At 40.8% G+C, this 17,994-nt stretch overlaps 1 protein-coding gene across 1 annotated transcript; it reads left to right on the top strand.

Moving 5' to 3' along the window:
- Positions 1–736: 736 nt before the first annotated feature.
- On the top strand, positions 737–11,668 carry mogat2 (monoacylglycerol O-acyltransferase 2). Its single transcript, XM_036525288.1, has 6 exons — positions 737–830; positions 1,870–2,048; positions 8,948–9,152; positions 9,550–9,724; positions 10,158–10,357; positions 11,160–11,668. Exons 1-6 carry the CDS (start codon positions 737–739, stop codon positions 11,312–11,314), a joined length of 1,008 nt encoding a protein of 335 aa, XP_036381181.1. The 3' UTR covers positions 11,315–11,668.
- Positions 11,669–17,994: the final 6,326 nt, after the last annotated feature.

Here is a 17,994-nt window from a genome sequence, read left to right as displayed (position 1 = left end):
GTACAAGGGGTCCCCTGGTAAAACCACATGATAATTTTATGGATAGCTTTTAGAGGAGAAAAGGTCCCAGCAGGACCATGTTGTTCTTCTTAACATGTGATGGATGTGTCTGAATGTGGTTCAAATGTGATTAGAATGGTGACAAGAACAAGGTTTTAAAATGTATTTCTATTTAATATGATACTAAGAATTAAAACTAGAAAATTGTTTGCATAGAACGTCATGGGGAGAATAACAATAGAATGTCTTTGGCTATAGTTAACTTTGGATATGGTCAAAATGCAGATTAAAATTTACAAAGAATGAGATGAGAATGTTGATGTCACCAGAATGGTGACACCATCACAATTAGAATGCACTTAGATGGTGAAATCACAATCTTGAAATTTAAGATGCAATAGAGCAAAAAAAGTTGATGGAACTTAAATCACTGTCAAAGTTATAACGGCAAAATTTGCCTACATCCCATCAGCACTAACGCCCACATTATTAAAATTTACAGTCTCCTTGTTCACAGATTTGTTTCACCTATATTTCATGTCCATGGCAAAGGACCTTTCATGAAATGCTGCGTAATCGGGTTCAAAAGTCTCGAAACAGATATTGTAGGTTCTGGAATAATGGTGCCATACATCAAAGGATTTCAAGATAAGAGAGAGGGCAGACTTTGGACCACGGGCTGTGGCTGATCCTTAATCCCCCAGAACTGAGCTCCTCTCTCCGTCTGCACACCAGCATGAAGATCGAATTCGCTCCAGCCGATGTCCCCCTTCCACGGAGGCTGCAGACAGCTGCAGTGCTCCAGTGGGTTTTTTCCTTCCTCGGGCTCGGTGAGTGACGCTACTAGTCGCATGTTGCGATTGTACGGGGTGATTCCGTCCGCTGCATCTTGGGGTGGTGAAAGTGCAAGTCCCGCTGTCCTCCTGGGGAGGGTGAACATGTGACAGCATTAATTGTTGTAGCTGTGTTTGTTTGCATTCGCTGGATTTTTTTTGTCGAGGTAGCTAGAGACAGTACAGCTGTGAGATGAGTATTGGAAAATTTCCCAGTTGCATTTGCTGCCTACGGCATAAAGGAAGCTGAACAAATATACGGGCCACTGAGGATTATCCTAAATGTTTCTGATTAGCTGTGAAGGGGGTTTGGCTAGATACAAATATTTGATCATTCTAAAATGTGAATAATATCAAGACTAACAGCAACTGAACAGCAATATTACTGCATTTGAAATCACTGGTGGGATCGGCTCACTATATAGGAAGTGCACAACTAAATGTTTTGCAACCTGGAAATAGTTTTCCTGGTAGCCATAGGTGCATGCATGCCTTGTGTTCATTACTAACATTTTGTTGAAATGTCTACATGTTTTTGGGTACTTGTGTGGTGAGTGCTGGGCTCAAGAAAGCACAGGAAAAAAAGCTGAAATGACAGAGTGCAGTGAAAGTCTTCTCTCTCCTTCTCTGTCTTTCTCTCTCTCTCCTCTTGCCTGCCGAGCACATTTCGCCCTGACAGGGAGGACAATCTCCTAATTATCTTCAGTGTGTCAGCAGTAACACAGATGCATCATCTTGCATCATCTTGTCCCCATTGCTTCCAAAACATGCTATGTCATCCTCATATTCAACTGATGTACACTTTCCTAAAAAAAGATGACTTTTTCACATCATTTACAAAATAGTTTCTAAAGAGGAAGCGTCAGAGAGAAGGATATGTGTTTGCATGCCTCCACATGTTTTGGAGGCTAGCAAAATGCATCAAGCACGCAGCAAATGTCAAGAATGGTGAGCGCTGTTGTTGAATGTTGTTACATGTCTACTGCACTGTAGTCCCATGACCTCCGCAGGCTCACAGAGGGTGTCCTTTTTCCAGCACCATGCTGCTGCCTGTTGTTCTTTGTCCTCCTCTTCACTCGCTTCTGGCTGATCAGCGTGCTGTACGCCATATGGTGGTTCATTGACTGGGATACGCCGTCACATGGAGGGAGACGGGTCAACTTCCTCTGCGACCTGTCTGTCTGGCGACACATGCGGGATTACTTCCCCATCAAGGTGAGCGCAGTCAGGCCTACCAAGGTGGAAGCAGCTGAAAGCTCAACAAGCAGCATGGAGTTGAGCGCGACTTGTAATTACAGCAGAACCTTAGTCTTCTTTAGTCAGCAAGGATCCTTCCTGTTTAACAACACTCAGCAGAATGTTGACAAAGCCACAGTGTCAATATTCAGGCAAAAAGTTAAAGAGATTATCTCTTCTTCAAAACGTCAACAAGTGGATGAGCCCTTAATGTTTGATTGATCAGAGGCGTCTGTGGAATATCATTTTGGGTTGTTATCTGCCATTGAAGATTAATGGGTTGATTTTTCATTTTATTTTATTTTTTGAATAATGAAGGTTAAGCACAGTGGCAGACTCATGAACCAGAATGAAATGCATTTGTGAATGACCAAAGTAAAGGATTTAAATAACAGACATATTTGACATCCACTTTAATAAAGAGTGAGAAATTATGCATGCTTTCTGCTGAATCTACAAATCTCATGCTGTATAATTTAGCCTTAACTGTCATTTTTAAAAGCATTCCCCAAATGTATAATATTACAAACATATATAATTGGGTATAGGTTTAGAGCATAACTTTTTTTTATATCTATGTATATATTTATCAGAGCACCCCAAATCACTTGCATGCCTATTTCCAAGTTGGAACAATATGGATGGTGCCCCTTACATATTGTCCTGTAGGGCATGCTAATATATTGTAATACTAGGTCTGTTTGTAACAGGATCCAACAATGCTAATGTGTTCTCATCAGTGATTCCATCAAGCAACAGGGGGAATATTTCCAGGAATATTCACCATCCTGTAACATTGGTATGCCGATCGGGAATATGAGTTACTGCACTTTTCACCATGTGTTTAGCGCTGCAGAGTAAATACACAATGAAAATGTAGATAACTTCTTCCTCCCCATGACTCTGCTTGTGCCAGAGTGAATTTTGCTGTGTCATGCTTCCTGGATGCTCCTCAGCCTCTAGGGCTCCTCATTTTGTTGTATCTTTTTTGCTGGTACCACCTTGAATTACATTTTTGCTAACTGTATACTAAGATGAAATGCCAAGAGCCAGTCCTGAGCACAGCAGAAAATGTTAAACTACATCATTATTTAAGCAGAGTCTTTTCAGATATGGGAGGATATTACATTATACACTTGTGCTTAGTTCATTAGAGGTGAACTCATCAATTTTTTGCTGAAACATGTTGAAAAGGGCTATGCAACATTTGTGTAATATTTTTATACTTTTGCCCTTGGATAAACATTTTGATTCTTTGAAAAGTTTTTTGAATGTCCGTCTGCGATACAGCCTCGAGGCATTCCATGAAATAGATGTTAGGCATTAGTGAAAATGCTTTGTTTGCCAGCCTGTGAATCTCACTGAAAAACTTTGTACTCGAGGCCATAGCTGTGTTCTTCTTTCTCTGCCAATTCCCATTCTCCTCCTTGCAAAGTAGGGACCTTTGTACTTTGGACCCTGAGCAGTGCTGTGTCCTTTGGAGTGTCTGTGCCACTCTAGACTGGCTCTAAGGTGCTATTTCTGTGCCAAGAGGCGGTGCCATGCCAGGCCATAGACACATTGGGCCACGCAGGCATTCACTATGCCCTGTGGACAAGTGCTGCTTCCAGGCCTTTCCGTCAGGCTGGTGAGCACCAGGCCCCAAGCTCTGTCAGCATTTTCTTGCCCAGATCAATCTATTGGCTATTAAGCTTCCCTTTGGCAGCAGGGGTTTTAAGCACAGCAATTTCTTCTTGTGTATACGCCTGACACTGTGGTACTGTGCTCCTACCAGTTTGCTGATTTCAAAACGATAATCTGGTTTCAAGCTTTCTTTGCTGGTTGCTGAAACATTGGCAAAATTATGTAACACGTTTCATGGAGAGGAACAACTATGGAAATGGAATTGATGAGTACTATACTCGTGTTTGTCTGACAATTTAATCTCTTGAAAAAAACGTGAATATCATGCTTGCACACCCCTGAAAGAATCCTTCATGAATCCAGAAAACCATCATAGAATATTTAGTCAAATTTTATCTATTGCGTGTGGTCTTAATGTAATGTGGTGATAATTTAAAAATGGAGGAACACTGTCATTAAAAGCAGATTGTCAGGTGATTGCTTGTTTGCAGAAAATTGGGTTAAAAATGTGCTTTTTTTTTTGCAAATAGTTGTCCAAGTCTCAGTCCTCAGATCTCAGACGTCAGGACTGACGTTTTGGTTGTGTAATTTTTCAGTACTACAGTTGATAATGTTAGGCATTGATAGTGTTCCCCTTATCTGTAAAATGATGCTGCTGAGATAAGTGAAATGGAAGTTATGGAAGGTTTTTGTAGCCATGCAATTTAGTTTGGTTAGCTATTCACTGGTAAGGTTCTGAGTCCAAGTAAAAGGAAACCAAAGCTTTACTTGATTTAACTTAAATGACTTAAATTTTTTTATCCCATGGCCCATAGGGAGTTATTTCACTCATTGCCTGCAGTTTATTTATCGATGTGATCTGAGAATATAAAAAAAGGTGCAAGAACTATTTACAGCCTTATACAGCATGGACGTGACCTCATGTTCAAAACAACTTACACTGTCTGTTATTGAGAGCTGGTAGACGTATCGGGCTAATGCAATACTGCCATCATGTGGCTATGACTAGTAACAGCAGCGTAGTAAGTGTATTCAAACTTTAAACCTAAGTTAAATAATTTCAGTGGGATCACAATGTTTTGGGAATATGTCTTCAATAACTAGTATTTAAAAGGTATTCCAATGGTTCAGTTTATTCAGCAGCAGGTACTTTACCTTAATTACTTCAGTAAATATTAAGCTGTATAAAGTGATAATGTAAAATCTTAGCAATATTATTTGCCTTTGATAAGAATGACCTTTAACCAATACGCATGACCCGAATCAATAAATTGCCATAGGTAATAATGACTCCATGGAAATATTTTTCTTAGATTTCTGTCTCCCTTTAATAAGGGAGTGTCTTTCCTCGTTGATATTGTTGTTGAAGTGCTCAGACCTCAGAGTAACCTTCAACCTTTAGACCTGTTGTGTGCCAATCATTCCTCGGGAAAGAAAAAAAGAAAAAAAGAAAATACTGGAGACAGAGGCATCTAGAAAACAGAGCCGATTGCAAGTCTTGTGTTTGCTCAGAAGAGCACGTGCTGTTGTTTTGGGATGTTTCTAGGACAGGCCTGGAGTTCTCATGTTTGCTCTTGATCTCTGATGATAAGCAAGGGAATATTAGCAACACAGCATTTAGTGCCCAGCATTGCAATGTTCAGGGCTGTCTTTTGAAAAGCGTGTCCTCTGACCTTCAATGTGATTTTTGATCTTGTGTCAATTTTCACTGACATGTTTCACTAACTTGACTCTGGCTTCATGTTGCTGATGTAATTTTGCATAATTTCCTTCAAAATAACTTTGGGATCAGTCGGCTTTAACTTTACATACTTTGCTTAATTGTCTTCTTACTGATGTCCTCTTGTTTGGTTAACTTGTAACCTCACGGAAATCGCAATCTTAAATAAAAAAGAAAGAAATGAAAATAAAATAAATAACAGCATTTCTAATATATACGTACATACATACATACATGCATGAAAAAATTATACATTTCACGTAGTTCCTGCAAGATTGTTGTCATACTCACACCTGTAGTTATTTTTTCAGTATTGTTGTTGGGGAATGGATTTTCCTCAGGTTTGGATATGTGCATGTGTGTGTGTGTCGTGCGTGTGTGTGTGTGTGTGTGTGTGTGTGTGTGTGTTTGTGTGTGTGCGTGCCTCTGTTAGCCTACTGTAGTAATTACTGCTTTAATCAAGTCATATATTGATTGAAGTAATGGTAAAAGTAACAACAGCAGATATTCAATGATATTGTTTTAGGAATGACTTATTAGATACTGGTTAAAGGCAAATCCAAAAGTCAAAGTAGACATCCCTGAAATAGAAGGATCATTCTGTCATGCCTTGTCATTAACTTCTGAGCTTAGCTCTACTGTCACTGATTCCCTATGTCTGTCTTTGTGCACAGCACGCTGCATTAACGAATAGTTTTGCTGCTCCCTCCTTTAGAAAGGTGGTTTACAATTGAGCTGGTGTCTCAGACAGAGAAAAATATGTCATGGAATACACAATAATGTCAGATAAGTACGGTCGTGTGACTCTTTCCTATATGGTCGACTCACAGGACAAACATATGTATCATTCCAGACTGAACTGAGATTCTGACCCAGTGAGATAAATGAGCGTGAAGGGTAAACCCATGGAAGCATAAAGATGATAAAATACATTAACCTGTCTGAGACAAAGTGTAAAGGGAAGCACTATGGCACAGTTTTTCACTGAGTATTTCACCCATCCTTAACATTTCTCCACTGTTCAGTTTCCCAGAAGCCTGAGGAAACATGACTTTATGCATCATTAGGAAAGAAATAGGGCGAGACATTTTTTGTTCTGCATGAGCAGAGAAAAAGAAATCCAATGAAGAATGATAATAATAAAAAAAACTGAAGACGTAAACAAGCAGTGGAATCGATAAACTCTGCGTCCCAAAAAAGGCTAATCAATTAGAGTGAGGTTCATTATATCTAGTCTCATCCAAAACCAGCCCACAGTCAGAAAGGGTTTTCTGTGTTTAAGCCACCTGACCGCTGGTGCCTGTTACAAATCAAACATGTGGGGCTTCTTGATGCAATCCCCCTTTCTGCTGGTTGTTTGCTTGTATTAAAAATCACCATGGAAAGTAGAACAGCAGCACTGAAGAGCTGCAGTACTGGAAAGCATGAAGCTGAAATCAGATATTTCTCAGAATATGGAAGGAAGATTCATTTATGGGTCTGATCACAGTCCACACTCCAAGAGATTCCAAATTAGTATAAATTCATGGAATATCATATTATTTATGTATGTACTTTTGTGTTAAGTAAAATGACTTAACTGTCTAACCATATGGTCGTAGTCTCTTATGTCTCTTATGGCCAGATCAACAGGCAGCAATTAAGTTATTGTAAGTGAACTTATTTACAGAGCCCAGACCTAAGACTAAATATTTATCCTTCTCAAATAAATTATTGATGTTGAATAGGGGTTTATCTTTCTCAAATTAATTATTATAAATTACAAATGGCACGACTGTTTATGAGCTGACTTGCTTTTCAAGATAGATTAATAAAACGAGGAGTAAATGCCAAAAATGGGACTTGTTTTTTGTCCTCGCTTAATCTTGCCCTTTGGGTCATGGGTGAAAAAACTTTGATAAACACTGGTTTATACAGCCTCAGATGGAGGTGGGGTAGAGAGGTACATATTAAACAGAGTAAACCCTCATCTCTATGCCAGCTGACAAAAAAAAAAAAAAAAAACAAGTTCAATGCCTCTAAAAGAGACAGAGGAGACATGGTGGTGTTTGTAAACACGGGATCCTACCTGTGGAGGAACAGGGGACAATGATTAACCCGAAGCACACAGGCTGTTACCACAGTGGGTGAACATAAAGCCTGGCTGCAGACAATATGCAAGTATTTCCCTCAAAACAATCCATGTCTGCCCTAGCTGTAGCTTTGAATGAGAGATTACAGAGAGTACAAATCAGTCATAATTAAAGGATAAAAGACCCCTGCCTTGAGGCAGAGGATATCACCTCAAGAGAGAGAGCTATGGAAAGGGGGTTGTGGTGGCTAGCGTGGGAAACCTCGTACTCTGGGTAAACCTAATGAATCTGTAGGTACTATTGTACACCACAATGAATCATTGCCCATGCATTAGTGCATTATTTACATATATTGATTTAGTCTAAAAATGCTGAGAATGCCAGTTTCACATGCATTTTAAAATAGTCTGTTTCATTGACATGAGTGAGTAGGAGGCAATTACGTTGACGGTATATGTATAGATGGTAATGTATAGATAGATGTCACTGCTGTGGAATCAGTGTGGTTTATAGAACTGGTATAAACTACACTGATTCCACAGCAGTGACATCTATCTATACATTATCAGTCCTGTATATGCATTTTCATGCCAGCCATTCCATTCTGTTTTCCTATTGATGCATGGGGGGTGGATGCTGTAGGCGTGGCATGGGTCTGTAGGTCCACCGACCTTGAACTACCCTGGAGATACAAACCAGCCATGGCATTTCAGTGTGCACTGTGGCACTTAAAGAGCACACACTAAGTGTTCCTGTAATCAGCTGACGCTGACAGCCCCCTGCCAATCCAAATTTTTCCACATGTTTCTTCTTCATGTTTGTCTGCGCTGTTCCTCCCTTAGGGAAAAAAAAACCCACATTTGATTTGGTTTAGCATGTATAGTATACTCTATATACATTTTTCATGGGTGTCATTGTGGGCATATCTAAACTTTCTAAAGTTTCTTTCTCTCGCTCTCTCTATTTGCCTTGCTTGTCTGCCATTTTCCTTTTTTTCATGAGCCTGGACCCCAAAGGTTGCAAGTTTATTTCCCAGATGGGTCACTGCTGTCAAGCGAGGCACTTAACCTGGATTGCCTCAGTAATTACTTATCTTTATGAATTGGATATTGTGTAAAACAGTAAACTATATAAGTCGCCCTAAAAAAGGGTGTCTGCTGAGCAAATAAGTGATGGATTATATCCTATTTCTCAACTCCATGGAACTCCATGGCATTGTTTTAAATGGTAAGAATCCACTACTGCTGTAGTCACATAGTTAGCAACACAAACCTGCTTTTCAGGCTTTAAAGATTTGAAGCTGTTGTGTGTTTTGCGTACCTGTTCACTTAACTCTGATAACATCAAATACAGCTCTCAGTGTTCTGTTTTCTTCTCTGCTGCTGTTGCAATCGTGAATATGGTACATTATTTCGACTGCACTGGGTCTTTAAAGTAGCCCTTTGCCGCTTGGTCTGTTACAGCTGGTAAAGACGGCGGACCTGGACCCACGCCATAACTATGTGTTCGGGTTCCATCCACATGGGATACTGGTGGCAGGGGCCTTCTGCAACTTCTGTACCCTGGCGACGGGCTTCTGCAGAATGTACCCTGGGCTGACCCCGTACCTGCTCATGCTGCCGCTGTGGTTCAGGGCGCCCTTTTTCAGGGATTACATCATGTTTGCAGGTAAAGGCCTGAGGCGTATGTGCAGAACCAGTGGGAAAGTCTTTATGTGCAGCCCCCAATGATTAGCCATTAAGTCATACATTATCAAACAGTATTAACATCTGTGTCTGCGTCTTCCATACAATTGACTTTACAGTCCCCTTATAAAATCACTTTAGCATAGGCACACCAAAACAAGTCAACTAATGCTTCACAGCATTATTCAATGTTCAATGCGCATTTGTAAGTCATTTGTATGTGGTAATTAGGGTCAGTTTTGGAACAAGCACAGTAAAACAATTAACGCTGATTCAACGTTGATCAATGTTAGTGATGTATTATTAAGGGTTAAGAAACAGGACCTTAATATAGTGTTGCCAACCTATGCTTGAGCCAGCTTCCCTGATTGTGCGCCCAGGTCTCGTCCCCTCAGACAAGGACAGTGCCAGCTACTTACTGCAGCGGCGTGGAGGTGGGAACGCGGTTGTCATCGCAGTTGGGGGAGCTCCAGAGGCCCTGGATGCCCGCCCTGGTGCTTACACCCTGCTGTTGGCCAATAAAAAGGGCTTTGTGAAATTGGCAATGGAGCATGGGTAAGCATGGGGCAGGGGGAGGATACTTTTGGGGATCACTGCATAATTTCATAACCATAAGTCACCACGAGACATCTGTGTGAGTACGTGCACGCCTGTGTGTGTGTGTGTGTGTGTTTCCTGCAAATGTAACTGAAATCTCTCTGTGGCAGTCTGAATGTATTATTCCATTCAGCATTGTTTAAATGGATGTGCGCAACTTAGAAACTAATATCTGCCAAGCCTTGTGAAATAGCAAGCATGCAAAAACACTATAACGCCCTAGAACACAGTGCAACAGTGAGGATTGTTGTAAGAAGAATGTCCTGGAAAAAAAAAAGATGATAAAGCATAGTCAAAGTAAAAATGTGCACATGTACCCACTAAGGTAAACCCTTTTCTGGAACTCTCTGACTGTGCTCCTCTCTTGCCTCTTTGCTCTGTGGCCCCGCAGCGCCGCTCTGGTGCCTGTCTTCTCTTTTGGGGAGAATGAGGTCTTTGACCAGGTGGACAATCCCCGTGGCACCTGGCTGCGCTGGATCCAGGAGCGCCTGCAGAGGGTGATGGGCATCTCCCTGCCCCTTTTCCATGCGAGGGGCGTGTTCCAGTACAGCTTTGGGCTCATGCCCTACAGGAAACCCATCCACACTGTGGGTGAGTCAGCTTACTGCACACCAGATATAAAGGCATGATCACAGTGCATGAGGTGTATGACTTTACACAGTCAAATCAGCTTGGTGAAAAGCACAGAGAAGAAAACATGCAATCCATCCCATGTCTGAATGTAAACCACTTTTGAGATTCACACACAGTGATGCATATGAAAAATATGCACACAAAGAAGGGATGAAAGACGTTGTACAGCTTGAAAATAAAATATGAATATATTTTTTATTTGTATACAGTGGTTACTGTATGACTCCTTTCATACTATAAATACTACTATTCATACTGTTAAAACGCTTGATGTGTGCTCACATATTCCATTCTTAAATCCATATGGCTAAAGCTGATTCAGACTTGGACTTGTGTAAAGCCTCCTAATCTCAGACAGTCACATTGATAGGGGTGAATTCATCAGCCAAAATGTTTGGCAAAACTGGTTCGTTTTTCAGCAGTGAACGTGAGGTGCATCGATCTGAAGAGATCTTGTCACATCAGCTGAAAAGGAGCCCAGAGGCAAAAGGTTCCCTTTGTTTTGGACCAGTTCACTGCTGGTTTTATTTACCGGTGGGGTCTGGGTCAGTTCACTGCATCCGTGTTAAGCCCTGCAGCTTTATGGTGCAGACACAGTGCAGTGCATTGTTAACTGTGGTGCCGTGTGACTGTGTACGTGTGTGAATGGCATGTCAGTGCATGTGCTGTAGCTACATGCTGCAGCTGAATGGTGCTTCTATATTGTCCCAGTCGTGGTGTGTCAGTTGGCAGTGTCTCTACCTCTCTGTCTTCCCCGCAGTGGGGAAACCCATCATGGTGGAGAAGAATGAGAGGCCCACGGAGGAGGAGCTGAATGCCCTCCACGAGCGCTATATGGACAAGCTCTGCGAGCTGTTTGAAGAGCACAAGAGCAAGTATGGGGTGCCAGAGGACAAGCACCTCACCTTTGTCTGACAGCCCTTCCTCGTCATGCACAGAGGCCAGCAAGAGAGACTGTATCCAACCATCTACCCAGCCACTCTCCCGGGGATTCCTGCGTTGTACTGTCTACTGTTATTTATCAAGCTCTGAATAGGGGTTGAAGTATGCCAGACTGGATTCTTGTGTTCACTTTGTGTATCTGGAACCCTGGTATTGCCATTGAAAAAAAATACTGAAGCTGAAAGACATTATTTCAGGTCCCACTAAATTAAATGAATTGAATACATAAATGATTCAATAATGGTGATGATGATGATGATAAAGGTATCGTCATGAGGGATTGTGTGTTATTTATGCAGACATTGGGGGCATGGTGGAAAAGTTTAGTTCAGCAACAGAACAGTATTTTTATTTTTATGAACCTTCCCTTGCCCTGGACACTGAAAATATAAAATAATTAATAAAGTAATAAATAAATAATAAACAACTTAGTCACAAACCTCACTGGTAATGGCAGCTTCAGGAGAAATGGCATTTCCCTTTCTTGCCTTATTTCAAAATGATATTTGCCTGAATTTTAACAGGGCCACAGGGAATGGAATAATTCCTACAGAATTCATTTAAACAAAATTAATACTGTTTTAAAAAAAAAGCAAAGCAAACAAAACAAAAAAATAAAAGTGAAAAATGTACTGTCAGCAGTGTTAATGAGGGCAGCTTGATTTGTAATGTTGACAAAATTAAAGATTCTGCAACATCCAGTAATGTAGCAATTGGCTTATTTTTTAATATTAAGCTTAATTGGCTTAATATTAAAAACATATTCAATATTACAGTCTAATGATCTGAATAATCACAGACGTCAGAAGCACAGGAAAACCAGCCTATGCTTCAAAGTTGTTTGTAAAGGCAGTATTCATGTTTTCAGTGCCAACTCATTGCTCCAGAATGTGCTGTATTTTGAACAGATCAAGGAATTTCTAGTGGCTTTTCAGTCGATGTGGGCATTCAAATAAAATTCTAAAGCTACTGGCTGTACAGCTGGCTGTGCAGCTGGCTAACATGGTAGCTAGCTAACATGCCACAACCATGAAAGAAGGGAGTTTACAGGACCATTTGTGTGAAATAGGAGAACCAAGGGGAACCCATGTGGGTACTACAGATGCACACTGAGAACTTGTCTCTAAATGGCAACAGCAGCAGCACTGCCCATACCCCATCATAGCAGCAGGACCTTTGATAATACAATATAATATAAGCCCTTCATGTGACTTGTATTTGCTCTGTTGTGCTCTGTTTCTTCAGTACAATCTTTCTCAGGGTGAGATTAGGGGGAAGAATAAACCTGGTAGAAAAATTCAGGATCATCCCCCAGGCAAAATTTCTTGACTCACTCGACTACCACACACACACAAACACACACACGCACACACACACACACACACACACACACACACACACACACACACATACACACACACAAACACACACACACACACACACACACACACACACACACGCACACACACACACACACACACACACACACACACACACACAAAACACATGGCACCCCTTCATTCTGAACCAAGCTCCACCAAAAAATAGCTGCTGGTATGCACTCCATGCCTTTCATTTATATCCATAATATCTATGAACCCCTGAATGTGAAAAATGTGTTTTGGCATTACAACTACAGTTTGATGATTTGTCTGACTTTTTTAAACATCCATTGGAAGTACATGAAATGCGAAAAAATGTAAAATACCAAGGGAAGTCTGTTAATAAATATGATTATATTTGCCTTTTGCTGTGCAGTAGGTAGAGAGGCCATTTCCTGCGATCGGGTTAAGGGGGCGGAACACTGGTTTGGAACCATCTCCAGTTAGTTTTGTAATACCCTTTCATGATTAATGGCAAGGGGAAGACATTTCCAAACAGCAGTCTGGCTTGACCTTCCATCACCATGACTAATTCCAAAAAAGAAAAAAAAAATTGAGGACAGAGCCTAGTCTACTGGCTACAACAGAATGCATCCCAGACCCAGGGATCCTATCCCAGTGTCCTTAGGTGGCCGACTGTACAGATGATTGGCATGCTTTGGCCAGCAACAGGCAGCTGGGGATGTGACCGCGGAGCCACTGGCCTGGCAGCACTTGCTTGCTGGCACAGTTTAGGCACTGTTTGAGTGCTGTCAGGTAACAGGCCAGGGGTTATTTTGGGGTCCTCAGATAATGGCCATCAGTTGAGGTAACTCTCAGTCATTGTCCATCTGCCTGGGGTTTTTTCCCTTCGATGATTGATTGATTATATTGACAGCTGCTTTTAAAAATAACACAGTAGACATTCAAAAGTACTTTTCACCCCGGTTGTCTGCCATGTGCTTCTGATTCTTCTCTCTTCTACTTTCTTCTTGTCTGCTCATCCCATACAAAGAAATTCAAGATTACTGCCTCTTAAACCGTGACAGGAAACATCCTTTTGGCTTTGGTTGTAATGGATCTCATGATAACTGAAGAGTTCTTGATTTTTTTGGACTTCCTGTTGTCTTTTTGGAAATATTTTAAAACATCTTTGATTTTGATAAGAGTCTGTCACTTACAATTGTGCTCTCGTTTCATACAAGCACAGATAATCATGAAATGCATCTGTGTAAACCTTCTGCTGAACACACCCGACTGTTTCAACACTCCCCATGTCAGCTTTGTCCATTGTGAGGTCAACCATGGCCTCTGAAAGATGCAATAACACGATAAGAAGACACAGTGCAATACTAGATAAGATCAAACTGTTAAATTGCTGCAACTATGTTCTGTAGCAAAGGGTCCTTATTGCAGTCTTGTGCCTTTTGGTTGGAGGAGCAACTGAATATTATGAATCAGATCCTGACCCTGTGTACATCTGAGGAGGAACTGAGGAAGTTAAGTCACAGCCACCAGGGAAGGATTACATTCCCATAGGGTTTAATTTGCAGCATTAATCCCTCTATTTCCTGCTCTAGCAGATTCACTTCCAGTGTTGACACTTTACTGTTTGCCTGTGAAATTCTAAAGGTGTTGATGCTTTTATCCAAGGAAGTGTGCCTTTGCGCTGGCCTCCACGTTGGGTGCACTTTGAGCCCATTAAGGGCTGGGATGGTCATCTGGAGGAAAACTATTGCATCATTTCTTGAAATTCCCAAGCATTTCCAGTCGCCAGAATAGATAGCACAAAGTCACATAAAGGATGCCTTGTATTTGGCTCTGTCTTGTTTGGGCAGAACCATTTAGAAATGCCCAGCAGCTAAATTTTTACATCATTCCAGAGGAAATGTGATGCACTCTACCCTCCCCTCTTAAATGAGGAACACAAATAATTTGTCACATTTCATAAATCCTCTGTCCTCTTTGGAGGTAAGTGATTGATTTTTGGTAGAACCTCTTCCTATAGATCAGATGCATGGGCCAAATCAATGCTATACTGCTTGTAAATCAATTTAAACCAACACTTTCTTAATCACCATTTAAGTCAAACAAAATGTAGTTTTTTGCTTAGTAATGACTTTTCTCCCCTGGAAGCTTCACGCAGCACGGTGGCATCCACAACAGATTCCACATGACAAGTTATAGCATTATAATATGGTGACACAATCAGATGTAGTCAAAAAAGATGTACAGTAATCAGGATTTTCAGGCAGTAGTAAAAGAGAACACAGTATCGCAACCTTGTCTCTGTCATCTCTTACATACACAATTAAAACAGATGAATTAAGATATATTCTTGGTTTTCACAGACCTGTGCCTAGGGCAATTAAAATTGTAACATCATCTGGGCTGGAGGGACCATACAACAGTAGCAAAGAGGAAAGTCAGGCAGTCCACCATAGAAAATACCTGGTACAGCCCATCATACTTTCATGAAGATGTATCAGTATTGATTTTCAAGGTGTACAATTTATTATGCATAAGTATTACATTTTACTTACTGATCGACAGCTGCAATTTCTCTGAAAGCATTTTCACTTCACTCACTACACCCACCTCCACACCTGGTGGTGCAGAGTGCCAGTTTTTCTCCCAAAGAGGGATGATGTTAACATTCAATTCCCAGCCACTGATCCAATGTTCAGGATGTCCCAGTGTTCCAGGAGTTATTCTCATGTTATCCTCACATTTTTTCCAATCTGGACATAATGTGTTGTAAAGTGCCCTGTGACAATTTGATGGTGTAGATCAATAACATAAAAGTAGTGTTATAAAACATAGAAATACACGTATTTTATGGCATTAATTTACTGTAATGTTGACAGAAAAGCACTACACAGAGCATTGCGTGTGTAGTACATTTCAAACATTGCACTTGCATGTGTCCCAAAAGAATGGTTTGTGTATGGTTATTCATTTAACAATTCAGCATCTTCATATTTGCGCTTAAAACTTTGTGTGTGTCTATGCTGGGTTACTATGTGTCATTTCAGCAGATCGTATGTGCTGCCTGGTATGTGCTGCCTGGGTAATAAGCTTGAAAGCACAAAAAGGAGATAAAAAGGGTTGAAAGGGGTATCAGACATGTACTGCACTGTACTTTAAACCCTCAATGAAAAACGTTTGGTTTTTTGCAATTATTTCTGTTCCTTTTAGAGGAAAAAACATTCTCACTGTTCTTCTAAACCATGGCTAGTATTTAAATTTTGCATTTCGAGATTCAAAAAATGTACCTCACATTTCACAATTTAAAGTTTGGGTCTGACATCATTAACCTGGGAAAGTTGTTGCCTTGTCCCTGACTTGCTCAGACACTGAAAAAGAGGCTAATGATATTTTTGGATTTGGGGGGGGGGGGGGGGGGGGGCAAAGTTTGAACTATTTAAACTATGCTTACACTTTCCAGATATGACACTGAACATTCCTATCATGTAAGCAGTGACTTGTCAATTTACTGTCAATTTATTGTAAACTGAAAAGTTGTGGAGAAATACAAAGTGTTTATTCTCACTACATTAACAGCATTTTTGATACATTTGTGGTCATTCACCATGAAGGTCAAAGGGTTATGAAATGAAAAAATTAATCACAATTGATTCAAGCCCCTAAAGACAAATGGAAATATTAACATGAATGTCACAGAGGATGTGGGGTAAGATTTACCACACTCTGAGCATGCGGGGTTAATGTCATTTTGCAAAACGGTAAAGGGTGACGATTTCTACATAGCTGCTTTGGGTTCAATGACGGCAGAGGGCTGCCAAATGCTCCTCAGATTTTGTGATGAATTCCAATCAGATTTATTTCAGCAATCCTGTGTCTAGACAGCTGCTATTTCCTCATCAGCGTTTTCTGTGTTTGATGAGCTCTTTGGACCTAGATAAAACTGTGGGCACAAGGAGTATTCATCTGTAATGCCTGAACATTACATCTGATAAATCAGTAGGATACACCTGCACTTCAAGGATGACAGGAAACTCAGTTTTGTCTGTGTCGCCAAACAGAATATGTTTTCTGTTGCTCAGTCAAAGAAAGTATGACCACCATATCTCATAGAACCACATAGAACCACATTACATTACAATCATTTAGCAGATGCTCTTATCTAGAGAGACTTCCAGCACAATATCTCGTAGAGCCACAGAGAAATAAATACAGTATCTCAGAGCCACAGATAAGTCTCACTAAGATTCTAATAAAAGACGGGCTATGGAACGATGGCTTCCAGCCCGCCTGTCCTGTAATGACTCAGGTCCATGTCAAGACCGCTGGGAGAGAGGTGGTGAAGGTTATGGCTGAAGCCAAACTAAGGACACCATGGGGTCTTGTGCAACCGTGGCAACAGCTGACGTACAGTCACCCAGCTGGCACTGTCCACCGGCCACTCTGAGACTGCACATTGTCATTTCATCGCCAGCTGTCCTGCCTTGGCTGTTGAGAATTTGCCCAGTCATTTTTATTTTACATGACCAATCAACCTTCAATACTTGCTACAATACCACAATATGCTACAATTATACAGGTGCACATTATGCCAATGTAATGCAGTAGTATGATGGACACAAGTTTTAACACTTTTTTAAACACATTTCTTTTGCATGAATCCTGCTGTACTGTATCATTGCCTTTATTAACCACATACAGCCAAACACTGCTGCTACTCTTGTTTGTAGTAAGGTCCAACAATGAAGCTCAGCCTCATCCTAACTGTGTCTGGTGAGTGAGTGTATTTTGCACTGTCACCACTAATCAGAACACTTATTAATTCATTACTGTGTTACATTGGTCTTTCAGCACTGCCTCTGTGGTGGTTGAGGGCAAAGACTCATTTAAAATTCTTGCAGATAATAATTCACCTCTTTTCATTTGGCATATATTTTACAGCTTTAATAGTTCTGCCCATAACCCAAACTTTATACTTAGGATTTTGTGGGCCAATATGAAATTATACAGCTACAACAGGTGCTGCACCACAGTTTAAATGTTATTCAATATGGGAGAGCTATTGCTACATACTGGACTATTAATAACAATAGACGGCTTAATACCAAGGCCATAAAGTAGTTAACTTTGAAATCTCATCAGTTCTATTATTTGGTGTCATCTCTCTATTTGGGTGGCTTCACACAAGGACATGCATGCACAGCCTACGGGCAGCACCATATTCTACTGAAAAGGCATGCACAGGGAATGCAAGAAAATGGAAACAGAGTGCTTTCTCGCTGTCTTTCAGATGGCAATAGAAAAAGG

Source organism: Megalops cyprinoides, chromosome 3 (assembly GCF_013368585.1).
Source record: "Megalops cyprinoides isolate fMegCyp1 chromosome 3, fMegCyp1.pri, whole genome shotgun sequence".
Taxonomy (NCBI): Eukaryota; Metazoa; Chordata; class Actinopteri; order Elopiformes; family Megalopidae; genus Megalops; species Megalops cyprinoides.
The sequence above is the reverse complement of the archived record's forward strand: the minus strand, read 5'-3'. Positions and strand labels throughout refer to the sequence as shown.